This window comes from Heterodontus francisci, chromosome 13, assembly GCF_036365525.1.
Source record: "Heterodontus francisci isolate sHetFra1 chromosome 13, sHetFra1.hap1, whole genome shotgun sequence".
In the NCBI taxonomy this organism is placed as follows: domain Eukaryota; kingdom Metazoa; phylum Chordata; class Chondrichthyes; order Heterodontiformes; family Heterodontidae; genus Heterodontus; species Heterodontus francisci.
The window spans coordinates 2,323,555-2,339,330 of NC_090383.1; the positions used below are offsets into that span (position 1 = coordinate 2,323,555).

The window sequence follows — 15,776 nt, forward strand, 5'->3', positions numbered from 1 at the left end:
ACAGCACTGCAAGTTCTTTCCTTTTCAAGTATTTATCTAACCTCTGTCCACGGATGTTGCCAGACCGGCTGAGTTTTTCCAGCACTTTCTGTTTTTCTTTAACTTTACCTGTTGGCTCCTCACTCCCCGCCCCGCACTGCCCCGGACTCACCTGTCCGGCCTGTCCGGAGCCGATATCCTTACTGTGCCTCCGTCTCCAAGCAACCAGCGGAGGCTGCCCATTGGATAGGCAGGCTAGCGCAATCTCTTCCGGGGCATTGGTTCGATGGGCCTGTTATTTCGGCCTGTCCCGGATCCTTCCGACGGTCGTTTAAAAAAAGGTGTTATTGAAAGCGACACAAACGGGTCGGCAAAAAAAGCTGTACACTTCTAGAATATAGAACAAATTCTTAATATATTAAAGTAAACCAACTGTTTTAATTCTTACAGCTTAGGGGTTTGGTGCACTAAGCTGTGGCACTATTTCTTCCCCAGAACCTGAATTGCGCCAGGCGCAGGAATGTTGGGTGTGAGATGGGCGAGCGCTGTACGCTGGGAGTTGGAGTCCGGTCCGCCGGGGATCGTCCAATCAGAGCGCTGTCTATCCGGAGGCGGAGACTACATCTCCCAGAGAGCACTGCGCGGAATCCCTGTCAACGCGGGACGTGGCGGGAGCACGTGATGCCCTCTACATTTGCTGCGGTCGAACAGAGACGAAGACAGAGGTCGCGGTGACTTGTCCGGAGTAGCGGCTAGTCCTTGCTAATAGATTGCGGAATGGTCAGTATCTCGGTCCTTGATAATAGATTGCGGAATGGTCAGTATCTCGGTCCTTGCTAAAAGATTGCGGAATGGTCAGTATCTCGGTCCTTGCTAATAGATTGCGGAATGGTCAGTATCTCGGTCCTTGCTAAAAGATTGCGGAATGGTCAGTATCTCGGTCCTTGCTAATAGATTGCGGAATGGTCAGTATCTCGGTCCTTGCTAAAAGATTGCGGAATGGTCAGTATCTCGGTCTTTGCTAATAGATTGCGGAATGGTCAGTATCTCGGTCCTTGCTAATAGATTGCGGAATGGTCAGTATCTCGGTCCTTGCTAATAGATTGCGGAATAGTCAGTATCTCGGTCCTTGCTAAAAGATTGCGGAATGGTCAGTATCTCGGTCTTTGCTAAAAGATTGCGGAATGGTCAGTATCTCGGTCTTTGCTAATAGATTGCGGAATGGTCAGTATCTCGGTCCTTGCTAAAAGATTGCGGAATGGTCAGTATCTCGGTCCTTGCTAAAAGATTGCGGAATGGTCAGTATCTCGGTCCTTGCTAATAGATTGCGGAATGGTCAGTATCTCGGTCCTTGCTAATAGATTGCGGAATGGTCAGTATCTCGGTCCTTGCTAATAGATTGCGGAATGGTCAGTATCTCGGTCCTTGCTAAAAGATTGCGGAATGGTCAGTATCTCGGTCCTTGCTAATAGATTGCGGAATGGTCAGTATCTCGGTCCTTGCTAAAAGATTGCGGAATGGTCAGTATCTCGGTCTTTGCTAATAGATTGCGGAATGGTCAGTATCTCGGTCCTTGCTAATAGATTGCGGAATGGTCAGTATCTCGGTCCTTGCTAATAGATTGCGGAATGGTCAGTATCTCGGTCCTTGCTAATAGATTGCGGAATGGTCAGTATCTCGGTCCTTGCTAATAGATTGCGGAATGGTCAGTATCTCGGTCCTTGCTAAAAGATTGCGGAATGGTCAGTATCTCGGTCCTTGCTAATAGATTGCGGAATGGTCAGTATCTCGGTCCTTGCTAAAAGATTGCGGAATGGTCAGTATCTCGGTCCTTGCTAATAGATTGCGGAATGGTCAGTATCTCGGTCCTTGCTAATAGATTGCGGAATGGTCAGTATCTCGGTCCTTGCTAATAGATTGCGGAATGGTCAGTATCTCGGTCCTTGCTAATAGATTGCGGAATGGTCAGTATCTCGGTCCTTGCTAAAAGATTGCGGAATGGTCAGTATCTCGGTCTTTGCTAATAGATTGCGGAATGGTCAGTATCTCGGTCCTTGCTAAAAGATTGCGGAATGGTCAGTATCTCGGTCCTTGCTAATAGATTGCGGAATGGTCAGTATCTCGGTCCTTGCTAATAGATTGCGGAATGGTCAGTATCTCGGTCCTTGCTAAAAGATTGCGGAATGGTCAGTATCTCGGTCTTTGCTAATAGACTGCGGAATGGTCAGTATCTCGGTCCTTGCTAATAGATTGCGGAATGGTCAGTATCTCGGTCCTTGCTAATAGATTGCGGAATGGTCAGTATCTCGGTCCTTGCTAATAGATTGCGGAATGGTCAGTATCTCGGTCCTTGCTAAAAGATTGCGGAATGGTCAGTATCTCGGTCCTTGCTAATAGATTGCGGAATGGTCAGTATCTCGGTCTTTGCTAATAGATTGCGGAATGGTCAGTATCTCGGTCCTTGCTAAAAGATTGCGGAATGGTCAGTATCTCGGTCCTTGCTAATAGATTGCGGAATGGTCAGTATCTCGGTCCTTGCTAATAGATTGCGGAATGGTCAGTATCTCGGTCTTTGCTAATAGATTGCGGAATGGTCAGTATCTCGGTCCTTGCTAAAAGATTGCGGAATGGTCAGTATCTCGGTCCTTGCTAATAGATTGCGGAATGGTCAGTATCTCGGTCCTTGCTAATAGATTGCGGAATGGTCAGTATCTCGGTCCTTGCTAATAGATTGCGGAATGGTCAGTATCTCGGTCCTTGCTAATAGATTGCGGAATGGTCAGTATCTCGGTCCTTGCTAAAGGATTGCGGAATGGTCACTATCTCGGTCCTTGCTAATAGATTGCGGAATGGTCAGTATCTCGGTCCTTGCTAATAGATTGCGGAATGGTCAGTATCTCGGTCCTTGCTAATAGATTGCGGAATGGTCAGTATCTCGGTCCTTGCTAATGGATTGCGGAATGGTCAGTATCTCGGTCCTTGCTAATGGATTGCGGAATGGTCAGTATCTCGGTCCTTGCTAATAGATTGCGGAATGGTCAGTATCTCGGTCCTTGCTAATAGATTGCGGAATGGTCAGTATCTCGGTCCTTGCTAATAGATTGCGGAATGGTCAGTATCTCGGTCCTTGCTAAAAGATTGCGGAATGGTCAGTATCTCGGTCCTTGCTAAAAGATTGCGGAATGGTCAGTATCTCGGTCCTTGCTTATTGACTAAAAGCAAAATATTGCAGATGCTGGAAATCTGAAATAAAAACAAAAACTGTTGGAAATACTCAGCAGGTCTGGCAGCATCTGTGGAGAGAGAAGCAGAGTTATTGTTTCAGGTCAGTGACCCTTCATCAGAACTGACTTGAAACGTTAACTCTCTGTTTCTCTCTCCACAGATGCTGCCAGACCTGCTGAGTATTTCCAGCATTTCTTGTTTTTATTTCAGATTTCCAGCATCTGCAGTATTTTGCTTTTATGTCAGTATTTCAGTCCCTGTTTACCGTTTGGGGAATGGTTAGTATCCCAGTCCCTGCTTAAGGGCTGTGGAAGGGGCTGTGAAATTGTCCATTTTGGCAGGAAGAATTAAAAAAAAAAGACATAGCATATTATCTAAATGGTGAGAGATTGCAGAGCCTTGAGATGCAGAGGGATCTGGTTGTCCTAGTGCATGAATTGCAAAAGGTAAGTATGCAGGTACAGTACATAGTTAGGAAAGCTAATAGAATGTTATTTATTGGAGGGGAATTGAATACAAAAGTAGGGAGGTTATGCTTCAGTTATGCAGGGCATTGGTGAGAGCACATCTGGATTACTGTGTACAGTATTGGAAGGGTGTAAATGTGTTGGAAGGAGTTCAGAGAAGATTTACTAGAGTAGTACCTGGAATGGGTGGCTTAGGAGGAAAGATACAGGCTAGGCTTGTATCCGCTGGAGTTTAGAAGGGTAAGACGCGACTTGATGAAAACATCTGAGATTCTGAAGATTCTTGACTGGGTGGATTTGGAAAGGATGTTTCCCCTTGTGGGTAAAGAAAAAATAAAGGGGTCTCCCATTTAAGACAGATAAGAAATGTTTTCTCAGAGGGTCGTGTGTCTTTGGAACACTCTTCCTCAAAAGGTGGTGGAAACAGAGCCTTTAAATATTTTTAAGGCAGAGGTAGATAGATTCTGGATAAGCAAGGGGGTGAAAGGTTATCGGGGTTAGGTGGGAATGTGGAGTTGAGGTTACAATCAGATCAATCATGATCTTGTTGAATGGTGGAGCAGGCTGGAGGGGCCGAGTTGCCTAGTCCTGCTCCTAATTCATATATTCATTATGTCTCAATCATTGCTTACATGCAGCAAAATAGTCTATCTCAAACATCATTGTGCTTTGCTCATAAGGTGTTATTCTCATATTGTGATTCAGAGCTGGTTTGTGGGCTTCCTTTCCTCATTATAAACCCTTAAGACCTTGCTTTATAACCTGGGTGGATATCTGGGGCCACTGAGGGGGAAGTAGGTTAATTCACTATAGCTCACTCGCTAGAAATAACTAACTAGTTTACTAACTAGAAATAACTAACTGTCACACACTAGCTATAACTCTAACTAAAATTTTGCAGGATAATGTTTATTCTGACCTTCCACCAAACTGTCAATGTAATGTGGGGAATGTAAACTCCAGTTAAGAATCAGTCTGTATATGACTGCACAACATTTACCAGCCAAGGTTAAATCTGTTGATCCTGTGAAAGATGTGTAGCAATGAAATAACTAATGTTGAAAAGTAGATGGCTTAAGGAATCACATGATTAAGCAACGCAAGAACATTGCATGAAATAGATTTTTTTTTGTACTTGGGTAGAGGATGTCATAACAAGGGACAACAATCTAAGGAGTTTTTTTTGTATAAATTTAATGTTCTGAGAAGTTAAATTATGAACTGCGTAGAGTAGGAAGAAAACACCATGTCAATCTAGTTGGTCTTTCATATAGACCAAGGCAAGGTCAGATTTTTACCTGGAAGCTGAGTGCAACTGATTATAAATTATTTTTAAAAGCAGACTATGAAACCATGCAAACACTGGATACATGTGGTTATTTCTAAATATCTCCAAAGCTTTCTTTCAAGGGAAGACTTCCCCGACAATTTTGGAAAGGTGCAGCCGGAATAGAAGCAATGACCTTGAAAATTATCCCTTTCATTCGGCTGGTGTGGTCTTTGACAAAATTGATTTCAGTCCTCGTCGCAACATCTTAAAAGAACATTGGGGTGGCCCAGGGCTTGATGTTGGAATCACAACAGTCTATAATTTACATAAATATTTCAATTCAGAAACTCAATACAAATTGGCTCTATTTCCAAGCAATAGAAAACTAAGGGGCAGTGAATTGAAGGTGGCAGCTCCTAACATGTCGTATGAGTTATTCAAACAACGATTGATGTGATGTGCTGCATGTGGAAAGGAAAAATGATCAGTACGTGTACTCCATGAATGAATGATTGATTTTAAAAGAGCAAAGTGAAATTGAAGGAAACATAATCTTAATAGATTCCTCAGGATGAATTTTGCCACAAACGTTAGGAACCCGACATTGGGGTCATTTACGCTTCTGGCTGAATATTTTTGGGAGGTGTCCAGTTGTTCCTCCTCTAAGCTGCCCTCCAATTAGGTATGGTGGTGAGTTCCAGAGACAGGAGCTGCAGGCACTGGCCCACTACAAGGGAGTACAGCAGCCTTCACTGTATGAACAGTGGGAGTACTGTTGAGGCCCAAGTGGCAGGGAAGTATTGGAGCTGGCACCAGTATCTGGAGCGGCTGAGACCTTGTTAGGCCCGTGACATCAGAGACGTCCGTCTCCAGGTATTCCATACTTAATGGGAAGACAGCAGCCTTCCCATTTTCTGTCAGTAACCGTTAAAACTTCTTCAGTTCTCATACAGTTCTGACCTCCAACTGTGAAGCTGCCACCTCTTAGTTACTGAGTGCTGACACAGCGGGGGCACGTGTGATGCAAAGTTGCTGTGTGGTGTGAAAGTTGCCAATAATTAGTCACCCAACAACCTTAATTGGCATTCTGCCATGGACGGGGTTGGGGGGGCGGTTGCTGGCATCAGACCCAGAATGCCCCTGGGAAAAGTGGCCGGACATGGGAAACTGGTTGGCAAACCAGCCTAACGCCTCTTTTATAGAATTTGATTGCCTCGCCTCCAAGGGCGTGGGAAAGTTCAGCCCAATGTATAGTAGCAATCAACAAAACAGAATGTTATCTACGGGAGACAAGTTGGAGGAAGTTCTGAGTAAACTGTACATTTGGTTGGCTAGACCGCACCTTGAGTACTGTGTCCAGTTCTAGTTGTTGAGAAATAGGGGAGACATTCATGTGTTAGAGATAGAACTGCAAAGCTGACGTGTTCATGCTTGTATACAGTAATTGTAGGACTGATATCGGAAATAGTTCTTCAAGTGATAAACATGTGAAATGGGTGTGCAGATTAGAGTGTAGGAGGTAAAAGCCCTGGAACCACCTTAAACAGTTGGGTACAGAAAAGGTTACATTTGCTGGCAACACAGTCACTAGGTGGTGCAGTATTTGCACAAATGTAGCCTCATGCACTGTAACGTCACTGTCTGTGACGTTTTGCCAGTAGCAAAGATGGCACTGCTCAATATATCACAAACTAAAACAAAATGACCACATCTGGTCCCCGCTTCTGCTCCTGCAATGGGTTGTTTAATACATTTTATTGACTATTATTTCAGGACATAAACCCAAATTTTAAACCAGTGAAGATTTTAGAGATTTCAAGCATTTTGGAAGTTGGAACTCATAAATCCTGGGAGCTTGTGTTCAGCATGAACACTGGCAGAGAGCCAAATCAACAACTTAATCCAGCATCACTTCAGTGAGCTTTATGTTTAGACCTGAGCTCCAGGATAGCTGCATGTGCAGGATTGCATGTGCATTTCAACAGAATCTATGGCCTCGCCCCTCCTTCCCCCTCAGCTGCTTGTGCTCCCACTCCCCTGCCTATCTTGTCACTCTCTTTTCCATACTTCCCCCGTGCAGGGAAGAAAGGCTGCGATAGCGGGAGAGAGCACAGGGCCCAAAAGTGGGAGGGAGCCGAGTGAGGTGAAGTGGTGAGGCTGGGGGGTGACGAGTAACAAATGACTAATTTGTGCACATGCATGAATTAGTCGTGTTCGCGTGGCCAGCCGGGTGCTGACGTAGGCTGTGCCTGCGCAGCACCATACTGGCAGCAAGCATCTGTTCTGTGCATGTGCGAAACTGGGAATGCTCTGACAACGTCAGCGGCGGCGGGGGGGGGGGTCTACGTTGTCAGAGGGTCACTTTGCATAGGTAATCGGGGAATGTTGTGTAGGGTTTATCTGGATGGATGAGCTGAATGGCTTTCCTCAGCAGCGAATACATTATGATCATCAGATCAGAGCACATAGCAAGGATGTGAAGACTTTCATGCTTCATTGAACAAATGCGCAGTTAGTCCCAGTCACAGGTGCAAAACTGGTTTGTACTGGCCTTCTCGAGCTAACATCGTAACCAAGAATTAGAGATGCAACTGGAGCTCTGAAACTTTAAACAAATGAAAAATTTCCAAACATTTAAACCAAGCTAAATACCATGGGCATTACATTAATTCCCACCCCAACAGTGAGCATCAAACTCTTCTAAAAGAAATTTAGACTCTCCACGAGGAAAACCCCATTTTGTGAATGGTTTAAATTTAATGCCGGATCAATGTCAGGTAAAATTTTGAGCACAATATCAAATGGTTTTCTGTGCAATTTTCACTTCAAAAGAAAATACCCTGTCCTTAAGCAGGAGATTGTGCTGGAACTGCACAACGAGCCATTCTTTCTGGTTCACTAACGCAAAAATCAGCAAATCCCACCTGCGATTTTACTGGAAACGTCACTCGAGCTAAACCCCTTCACACGGCATTCGCAAAGTTTTATCAGGGGTTACTGAATATCAATTAATTGGAGAAATTGGTTGATTTGTTTTAAAAGGGAGATAGGATTGTGGAGTGTAGTGGCATTTTCCAGTGCTGAAAATTCTTCTGGTGTTGGAGTGGTTTGTGAGTGATGTGATAGTTCACATGATACAGTAATCTGACCTCTGCCTATGAAATGTACTTGCATGATGCTATAAAAAGGCACATTGTTGTTTGTATTGGCACTGTAAAAGCCAGTTATGTTTCCTTGGTTACAAGATGTGATCCTGAAAATCGTTCTAATTTTATATTTCTGCTTCTACAAAGGGTAATTTAGTTTCATTGTTCCTAAACCAATGAAGAGTTTTCTCGGTGAAATTAATTTAATGATTTTGTGTGTGTGTGTGTCACAGATTAATACCAACCTTTCTGAAGCTAATTGATCAATAATCTGCCTCAGCTTCAATGCTCTTCTGTTCATGGCAGAGACAAATCAATTCCAATTCAGCTTTGCAAACTGATACTATGGGTTTAATTTTGCAAGGATATGTTTTTTTTCTTGAAGTTCAGTTTTTTATTTAAATGTTAAATCTTTCAAAGTGCTTGTGCAAAATGTTACGCTGTAACCCTGCAGCGTAGCATATTTAGTCTATTTATAAAGGATGCTGTGTAGCAGAAGCAGCTCATTTTCTGGCACCTACAGAAAGACTGAACTTTGGAAAATGTGTATTTTTTTAAATGATGCTCATCTCTGAATCACTCAACCTTTCTCCCGCTGTTCAATTTCTCTTCTAGGCAGAGCCCATTAAAGTTCTTGTAACCGGTGCTGCTGGTCAGATTGCCTATTCCCTTCTCTACAACATTGCAAAGGGCGATGTTTTTGGAAAAGACCAGGTAATGTTTACTGTTTTTAAAAAAAAACACAGTTGATTGAGCAGATAGTCTTTTACTTTGCTTTTCTAGAACAGTGGCGTGTGGCAATAACACGGTTGTTTGTATGTTAAGAAAGGAGCAATGCTTGGTAATAGGATGAGAGCTAAAGAAAACAAATAGAACTTTCAATTTAGAATCCAGCCCTCACCAAAACTATTTAAAATCAAATAGGAGTGCCAGAAATAGCATGTTGAACCAGGCAGGATGCTGGTTTCCATAGCATTAGGACTGGCTGAAGATGGATCTGCTGCTGACATTACATTCTCTAGCAGGCAGCTTTCTCACCAGGAAAAGTCATTTTCTCCTTTTTGGAAATGAGTTTGAATCTCATCTTCACCGCAGCGGCAATGTTGTAGGTTAACCTTGTAGCATTGCACCCAGCTGGGCAAAGCCTAACAAATTGACATATTTAATGCTGGTAGCAAAAGCAACAATTGGTGACGATTGGGAAAACTTCTTTCCCTTCACAGCTGTAAAATAGTGTCTTGTCTCAGAAGTTTCATCTTAGAACAGCCAAGATTGTGAATTTGTATGTGGATCATGAATCCAAGTTGAAACCTACTGAAGGGATATTATCTCTTCGTAAAATACTTCATTCCACTGAATTACATAGAATGAATGGTGAGTGTCACCTATTGTGCAGTACTGAATTGTTTTTTTTTAATAATTCCCAAAGCCCCTCATTCTTCTGCTGCTTGATATTACACCAATGATGACAGTGCTAGAAGGTGTGGTGATGGAAATCCGAGACTGTAGTCTTCCACTGGTGCAGGGTAAGTAGGCTAAATGAGCATTAGATGTTAATTTAAATTTAAAGCACCTAAGTTTTGTTACAAATATCCTCTTGTTTTCTACTTGAAAGCATTTGGTTAACTCTAAATACAGTGCACTGCAAATTTAGTTCGAACCTCCTTTGTGCTGAAAATAAAATCAATTTCAGCTGCCAATTGAGAATTTGTTAAACTGAAAGTCATTAAAACGCAGCTAACTGTGCTATTGGGAATCAAATCCACCAGTGGTGGAGCTGTATAGCTACTTTATTAATTTTGTTAGAATTGAGCCTTTGCAATGATTGTGTACCATATTTAAAAATCTTTAATACAAGGTTACATAGAAAATAGGAAAAGGAGTAGGCCATTCGGCCCTTCGAGCCTGCTCCGCCATTCATTATGATCATGACTGATCATCCAACTCAGTAACCTGTTCCCGCTTTTGCCCCATATCCTTTGATCCCTTTAGACCCAAGAGCTATATCTAACTCCTTCTTGAAAACATACAATGTTTTGGCCTCAGCTGCTTTCTGTGGTAGCAAATTCCACAGGTTCACCACTCTCTGGGTGAAGAAATTTCTCCTCATCTCAGTCCTGAAAGTCTAAGGATACGGGGCAAACCTTTAACCCCTGGTTCTGGACTCCCCCGCCATCGGGAACATCCTTCCTGTATCTACCCTGTCAAGGCCTGTTAAAATTTTATAGGTTTCTATGAGATCCCTCCCCTTCACTCTTAACTCCAGCGAATATAATCCTAACCTACTCAATCTCTCCTCATACGTCAGTCCCGCCATCCCAGGAATCAGTCTGGTAAACCTTCGCTGCACTCCCTCTATAGCAAGAACATCCTTCCTCAGATAAGGAAAGCAAAACTGCACACAGTATTCCAGGTGTGGCCTCACCAAGGTGCTGCATAATTGCAGCAAGACATCTCTGCTCCTATACTCCAATCCTATCGCTATGAAGGCCAACATACCATTTGCCCTTTTTACCACTTGTTGCATCTGCATACTTACCTTCAGCGACTGATGTACGAGAACACCCAGGTTTCGCTGCATATTCCCCTCTCAGTTTATAGCCGTTCAGATAATCTGCCTTCCTGTTTTTGTTACCAAAGTGGGTAATCTCACATTTATCCACATTATACTGCATCTGTCATGCATTTGCCCACTCACTCAACTTGTCCAAATCACCCTGAAGCTTCTCAGCACCCTTCTCACAACTCACCCTCCCACCCAGTTTTGTGTTATCTGCAAATTTGGAGATATTGCATTTTGTTCCCGCATCTAAATCATTAATCTATATTGTGAATAGCTGGGGTCCTAGCACCGATCCCTGCAGTACCCCACTAGTCACTGCCTGTCATTTGGAAAAAGACCCATTTATTCCTACTCTTTGTTTCCTGTCTGCCAACCAATTTTCTATCCATCGCAATACACTACCCCCAATCCCATGCGCTTTAATTTTACATGCTAATCTCTTATGCGGGACTTTGTCAAAAGCCTTCAGAAAGTCCAAATAAACAACATCCACTGGTTCCCCCTCATCAACTCTACTAGTTCCATCCTCGAAGAATTCTAGATTAGTCGAGCATGATTTCCCTTTCGTAAATCCATGCTGACTCTGTCCGATTCTACCACTGTTCTCCAAGTGCTCTGCTATAAAATCTTTGATAATGGACTCTAGAATTTTCCCCACTACTGACATCAAGCTCACTGGTCTATAATTCCGTGTTTTCTCTCTACCTTTTTTTAAACAGTGGGGTTACATTAGCTACCCTCCAATCTGTAGGAACTGTTTCAGAGTCTATAGAATCTTGGAAGATGACCACCAATGCATCCACTATTTCTAGGGCCACTTCCTTAAGTACTCTGGGATGTAGATTATCAGGTTAAATGTGATTCAATCTGTTCAATGTGTACATTGCATCATTAGTGTTTCACAACTATTGGTTAAGAGGAAGATTTAATGCGCAACTCTCATTGGTTTAGCTGCTGAGCACAAGTAAATAACAATGACCTATTTTCTTGTGACATTACAAATTTGGAATTGCTGATTAGGGAAAAAGCCTTGTGTGCAAGCTTAGAAAAAGCCTGTAACTTATTAAGGCAGTTGCCTTCTGACCTATATAATGTGTGGATTGCAGATTGGATCAAACCTGAGGAATTTTTAAAAGTCATTGGGAGTGTTCTTTTTTTTACTCCTCTCAAAGGTGCTGGCATATCCTTGGGTCTGGTTGCATGAGTGCAGGCAGAACTCTTCTGCCTCAATAAAATAAATATTCACTTATGATTTTCAGTACGATTGTTGACAGGCTACTTGTCTGAGAGGCATTATGGACAGGTACAGTCTTGTTTTAACCTCATTTCCCACAGGCACACTTTGAAGCAGAGGTCACTGGAAGACATTCAGGAGTGGGAACTGTGGACTCTTTTCTCTTCCCTAGTTCATACATGCTGAGGCCAGTGTATCACATTACTGGTGTCCCAGTTCTGCTCCAAATAGCGTAATATCACATCAGGAGTGTGCTCGTCCATTAAATAATTGGGGGAAGCTCTTGGAGCCTTTCTAAAGCTGGAGCACTGAGCAACAACAACTGATGTTTGTCATCCATACCTTCTGGAGGGAGAACCAAATTCTAAGAAACTATAGTGTCGAACCTTTCCCACTCCTAGCCTGAGGTCAATCTTGCAAATAAAGATTCTCTTGACTGACTTAACTTCTGGCCTTGAAATACATGGTGCTTAACTTGTCAGTTTAACAGACGAAGTTCTGGCAATATCATGGCTGCTCGCTCTAAGAGGAAAGGAAACTGCTCTTCCTTTCCCTGTCTGCTAGAAATTCATAGCAAAAGCAACATTGACCACACCCAGGAAAACAGCAACTCCTACCTAAGTAGTTCTACTCCTACCAAGCATGCTATGGATATTGTTACAACCAAGTTGGGAGCAATGCACAGTCAATTCAGTCCCAGTACTCCACAGGTCGCAGCATATTAAAATTTCCCATCTACTGGAAATTAGCCTAATTAAACACTTTATTAACCCCCAGAATTAAACAGACCAATCCAGGTATTTTTAGACAATAACAAATTAACTATTGGGCGGCACAGTGGCGCTGTGGTTAGCACTGCAGCCTCACAGCTCCAGCAACCCGGGTTCAATTCTGGGTACTGCCTGTGTGGAGTTTGCAAGTTCTCCCTGTGTCTGCGTGGGTTTCCTCCGGGTGCCAAAAGACTTGCAGGTTGGTAGGTAAATTGGCCATTATAAATTGCCCCTAGTATAGGTAGGTGGTAGGGAAATATAGGGACAGGTGGGGATGTGGTAGGAATATGGGATTAGTGTAGGATTAGTATAAATGGGTGGTTGATGGTCGGCACAGACTCGGTGGGCCGAAGGGCCTGTTTCAGTGCTGTATCTCTAAACTAAACTATTAATAAACTAAATCTTAAACACTATTAAGATAAATTTATGTCTAAAGACTTTATAACTTATTTTCTCTTAACCCTAACGCGTGCATTCAAAAATTAACGGTTAACCAGTTTTTAAAAAATAGTATTTCTTAGGAATAAATTAAGTGGCTGGGTTGTAAATCCTGTTATGTTCCTGGTTGGTGAGATGTCCCATATTAGAACAATCAGATGCCACTCGAAACATAGAAACATAGAAAATGGGAGCAGGAGTAGGCCATCCGGCCCTTCAAACCTGCTTCACCATTCATTATGATCATGACTGATCATCCAACTCAGTAGCCTGTTCCCGCTTTTGCCCCATATCCTTTGATCCCTTTAGACCCAAGACCTATATCTAACTCCTTCTCGAAAACATACAATGTTTCGGCCTCAACTGCTTTCTGTGGTAGCGAATTCCACAGGCTCACCACTCTCTGGGTGAAGAAATTTCTCCTCATCTCAGTCCTGAAAGGTTTACCCCGTATCCTTAGACTATGACCCCTGGTTCTGGACTCCCCCGCCATCGGGAACATCCTTCCTGTATCTACCCTGTCAAGTCCTGTTAGAAATTTATAGGTTTCTATGAGATCCCCCCTCACTCTTCTGAACTCCAGCGGATATAATCCTAACCGACTCAATCTCTCCTCATGTCAGTCCCACCATCCCAGGAATCAGTCTGGTAAACCTTTGCTGCACTCCCTCTATAGCAAGAACATCCTTCCTCAGATAAGGAGACCAAAACTGCACACAATATTCCAGGTGTGGCCTCACCAAGGCCCTGTATAATTGCAGCAAGACATCCCTGCTCCTATATTCAAATCCTCTCGCTATGAAGGCCAACATACCATTTGCTCTTTTTACCACCTGCTGCATCTGCATGCTTACCTTCAGCGACTGTAAGGTCTCGTTGCATATTCCCCTCTCTGTTTACAGCCATTCAGATAATTTGTCTTCCTGTTTTTGCTACCAAAGTGGATAACCTCACATTTATCCACATTATACTGCATCTGCCATGCATTTGCCCACTCACTCAACTTGTCCAAATCACCCTGCAGCATCTCTGCATCCTCCTCACAACTTGCCCTCCCACCCAGTTTTATGTCATCTGCAAATTTGGAGATATTACATTTAGTTCCCTCATCTAAATCATTAATATATATTGTGAATAGCTGGGGTCCTAGCACCGATCCCTGGGGTACCCCACTAGTCACTGCCTGCCATTTGGAAAAAGACCCATTTATTCCTACCCTTTGTTTCCTGTCTGCCAACCAATTTTCTATCCATCACAATGCACATCCCCCAATCCCATGCACTTTAATTTTACACGTTAACCTCTTTTGTGGAACTTTGTCAAAAGCTTTCTGAAAGTCCATATAAACAACATCCACTGGCTCCCCCTCCCCCTCACCAACTCTACTAGTTACATCCTTGAAGAATTCTAGTAGGTTTGTCGAGCATGATTTCCCTTTTGTAAATCCATGCTGACTCTGTCCAATTCTACCACTGTTCTCCAAGTGCTCTGCTATAAAATCTTTGATAACAGACTCTAGAATTTCCCCTACTACTGCCGTCCGGCTGACTGGTCTATATTTCCCTGTTTTCTTGCTACCTCCCTTTTTAAACAGTGGGGTTACATTTAGCTACCCTCCAATCTGTAGGAACTGTTTCAGAGTCTATAGAATCTGAAGGATGACCACCAATGCATCCACTATTTCTACTTCCTTAAGTATTCTGGGATGCATACCATCAGGCCCTGGGGATTTATTGGCCTTCAATCGCATCAATTTCCCCAACACCATTTCTCTACTGATACTGATTTCCTTCCGTTCCCCTCTCTCACTAAGCCCTGTGTTCCCCAACGTTTTTGGTATGATATTTGTGTCCTCCTTTGTGAAGACAGAACCAAAATATGCTTTTAGTTGGTCAGCCATTTCTTTGTTCCCGAAGTCTCCAGGTGAATTTGACACTTTATAACAGGTGTTCAAAGCACTTCGGTTGCAGCAGGCATCTTCTTTGGCCTCCTTGTCTCGAGAGACAATGGGTAAGCGCCTGGAGGTGGTCAGTGGTTTGTGGAGCAGGACCTGGAGTGGCTATAAAGGCCAATTCTGGAGTGACAGACTCTTCCACAGGTGCTGCAGAAAAATTTGTTTGTCGGGGCTGTTTCACAGTTGGCTCTCCCCTTGCGCTTCTGTCTTTTTTTCCTGCCAACTGCTAAGTCTCTTCGACTCGCCACACTTTAGCCCCGCCTTTATGGCTGCCCGCCAGTTCTGGCAATCGCTGGCAACTGACTCCCACGACTTGTGATCAATGTCACAGGACTTCATGTCGCGTTTGCAGACGTCTTTAAAGCGGAGACATGGACGGCCGGTGGGTCTGATACCAGTGATGAGCTCGCTGTACAATGTGTCTTTGGGGATCCTGCCATCTTTCATGCGGCTCACATGGCCAAGCCATCTCAAGCGCCGCTGACTCAGTAGTGTGTATAAGCTGGGGATGTTGGCCGCCTCGAGGACCTCTGTGTTGGAGATACGGTCCTGCCACCTGATGCCAAGTATTCTCCGGAGGCAGCGAAGATGGAATGAATTGAGACGTCGGTCTTGGCTGACATACGTTGTCCAGGCCTCGCTGCCATAGAGCAAGGTACTGAGGACACAGGCTTGATACACTCGGACTTTTGTGTTCCGTGTCGTAGCGCCATTTTCCCACACTCTCTTG

The 15,776-nt window shown here is 43.6% G+C and overlaps 2 protein-coding genes across 10 annotated transcripts in view; one reads left to right on the forward strand and one right to left on the reverse strand.

Moving 5' to 3' along the window:
- Positions 1–476, reverse strand: part of wdpcp (WD repeat containing planar cell polarity effector) — a 173,408-nt gene extending 172,932 nt beyond the window's left edge. For 5 of the 7 annotated variants that reach the window (XM_068044233.1, XM_068044230.1, XM_068044231.1 and 2 more), the window contains exon 1: positions 152–416. The gene's annotated coding sequence lies outside the window, so the exon portion shown is untranslated. The other 2 variants (XM_068044232.1, XM_068044237.1) reach the window with 2 other exon arrangements.
- A 174-nt stretch (positions 477–650) lies between these two features.
- The window catches only part of mdh1ab (malate dehydrogenase 1Ab, NAD (soluble)), a 38,085-nt gene continuing 22,959 nt past the window's right edge, over positions 651–15,776 (forward strand). Inside the window, exons 1-3 of one of the 3 annotated variants that reach the window (XM_068044238.1) lie at positions 651–759; positions 8,703–8,801; positions 9,517–9,613. In XM_068044238.1, coding sequence (XP_067900339.1) covers positions 757–759; positions 8,703–8,801; positions 9,517–9,613 — 199 coding nt within the window. In that variant the 5' untranslated portion in view covers positions 651–756. Of the gene's footprint in view, positions 797–3,039; positions 3,091–8,702; positions 8,802–9,516; positions 9,614–15,776 lie in introns of those variants that run through there. The other 2 variants (XM_068044239.1, XM_068044240.1) reach the window with 2 other exon arrangements.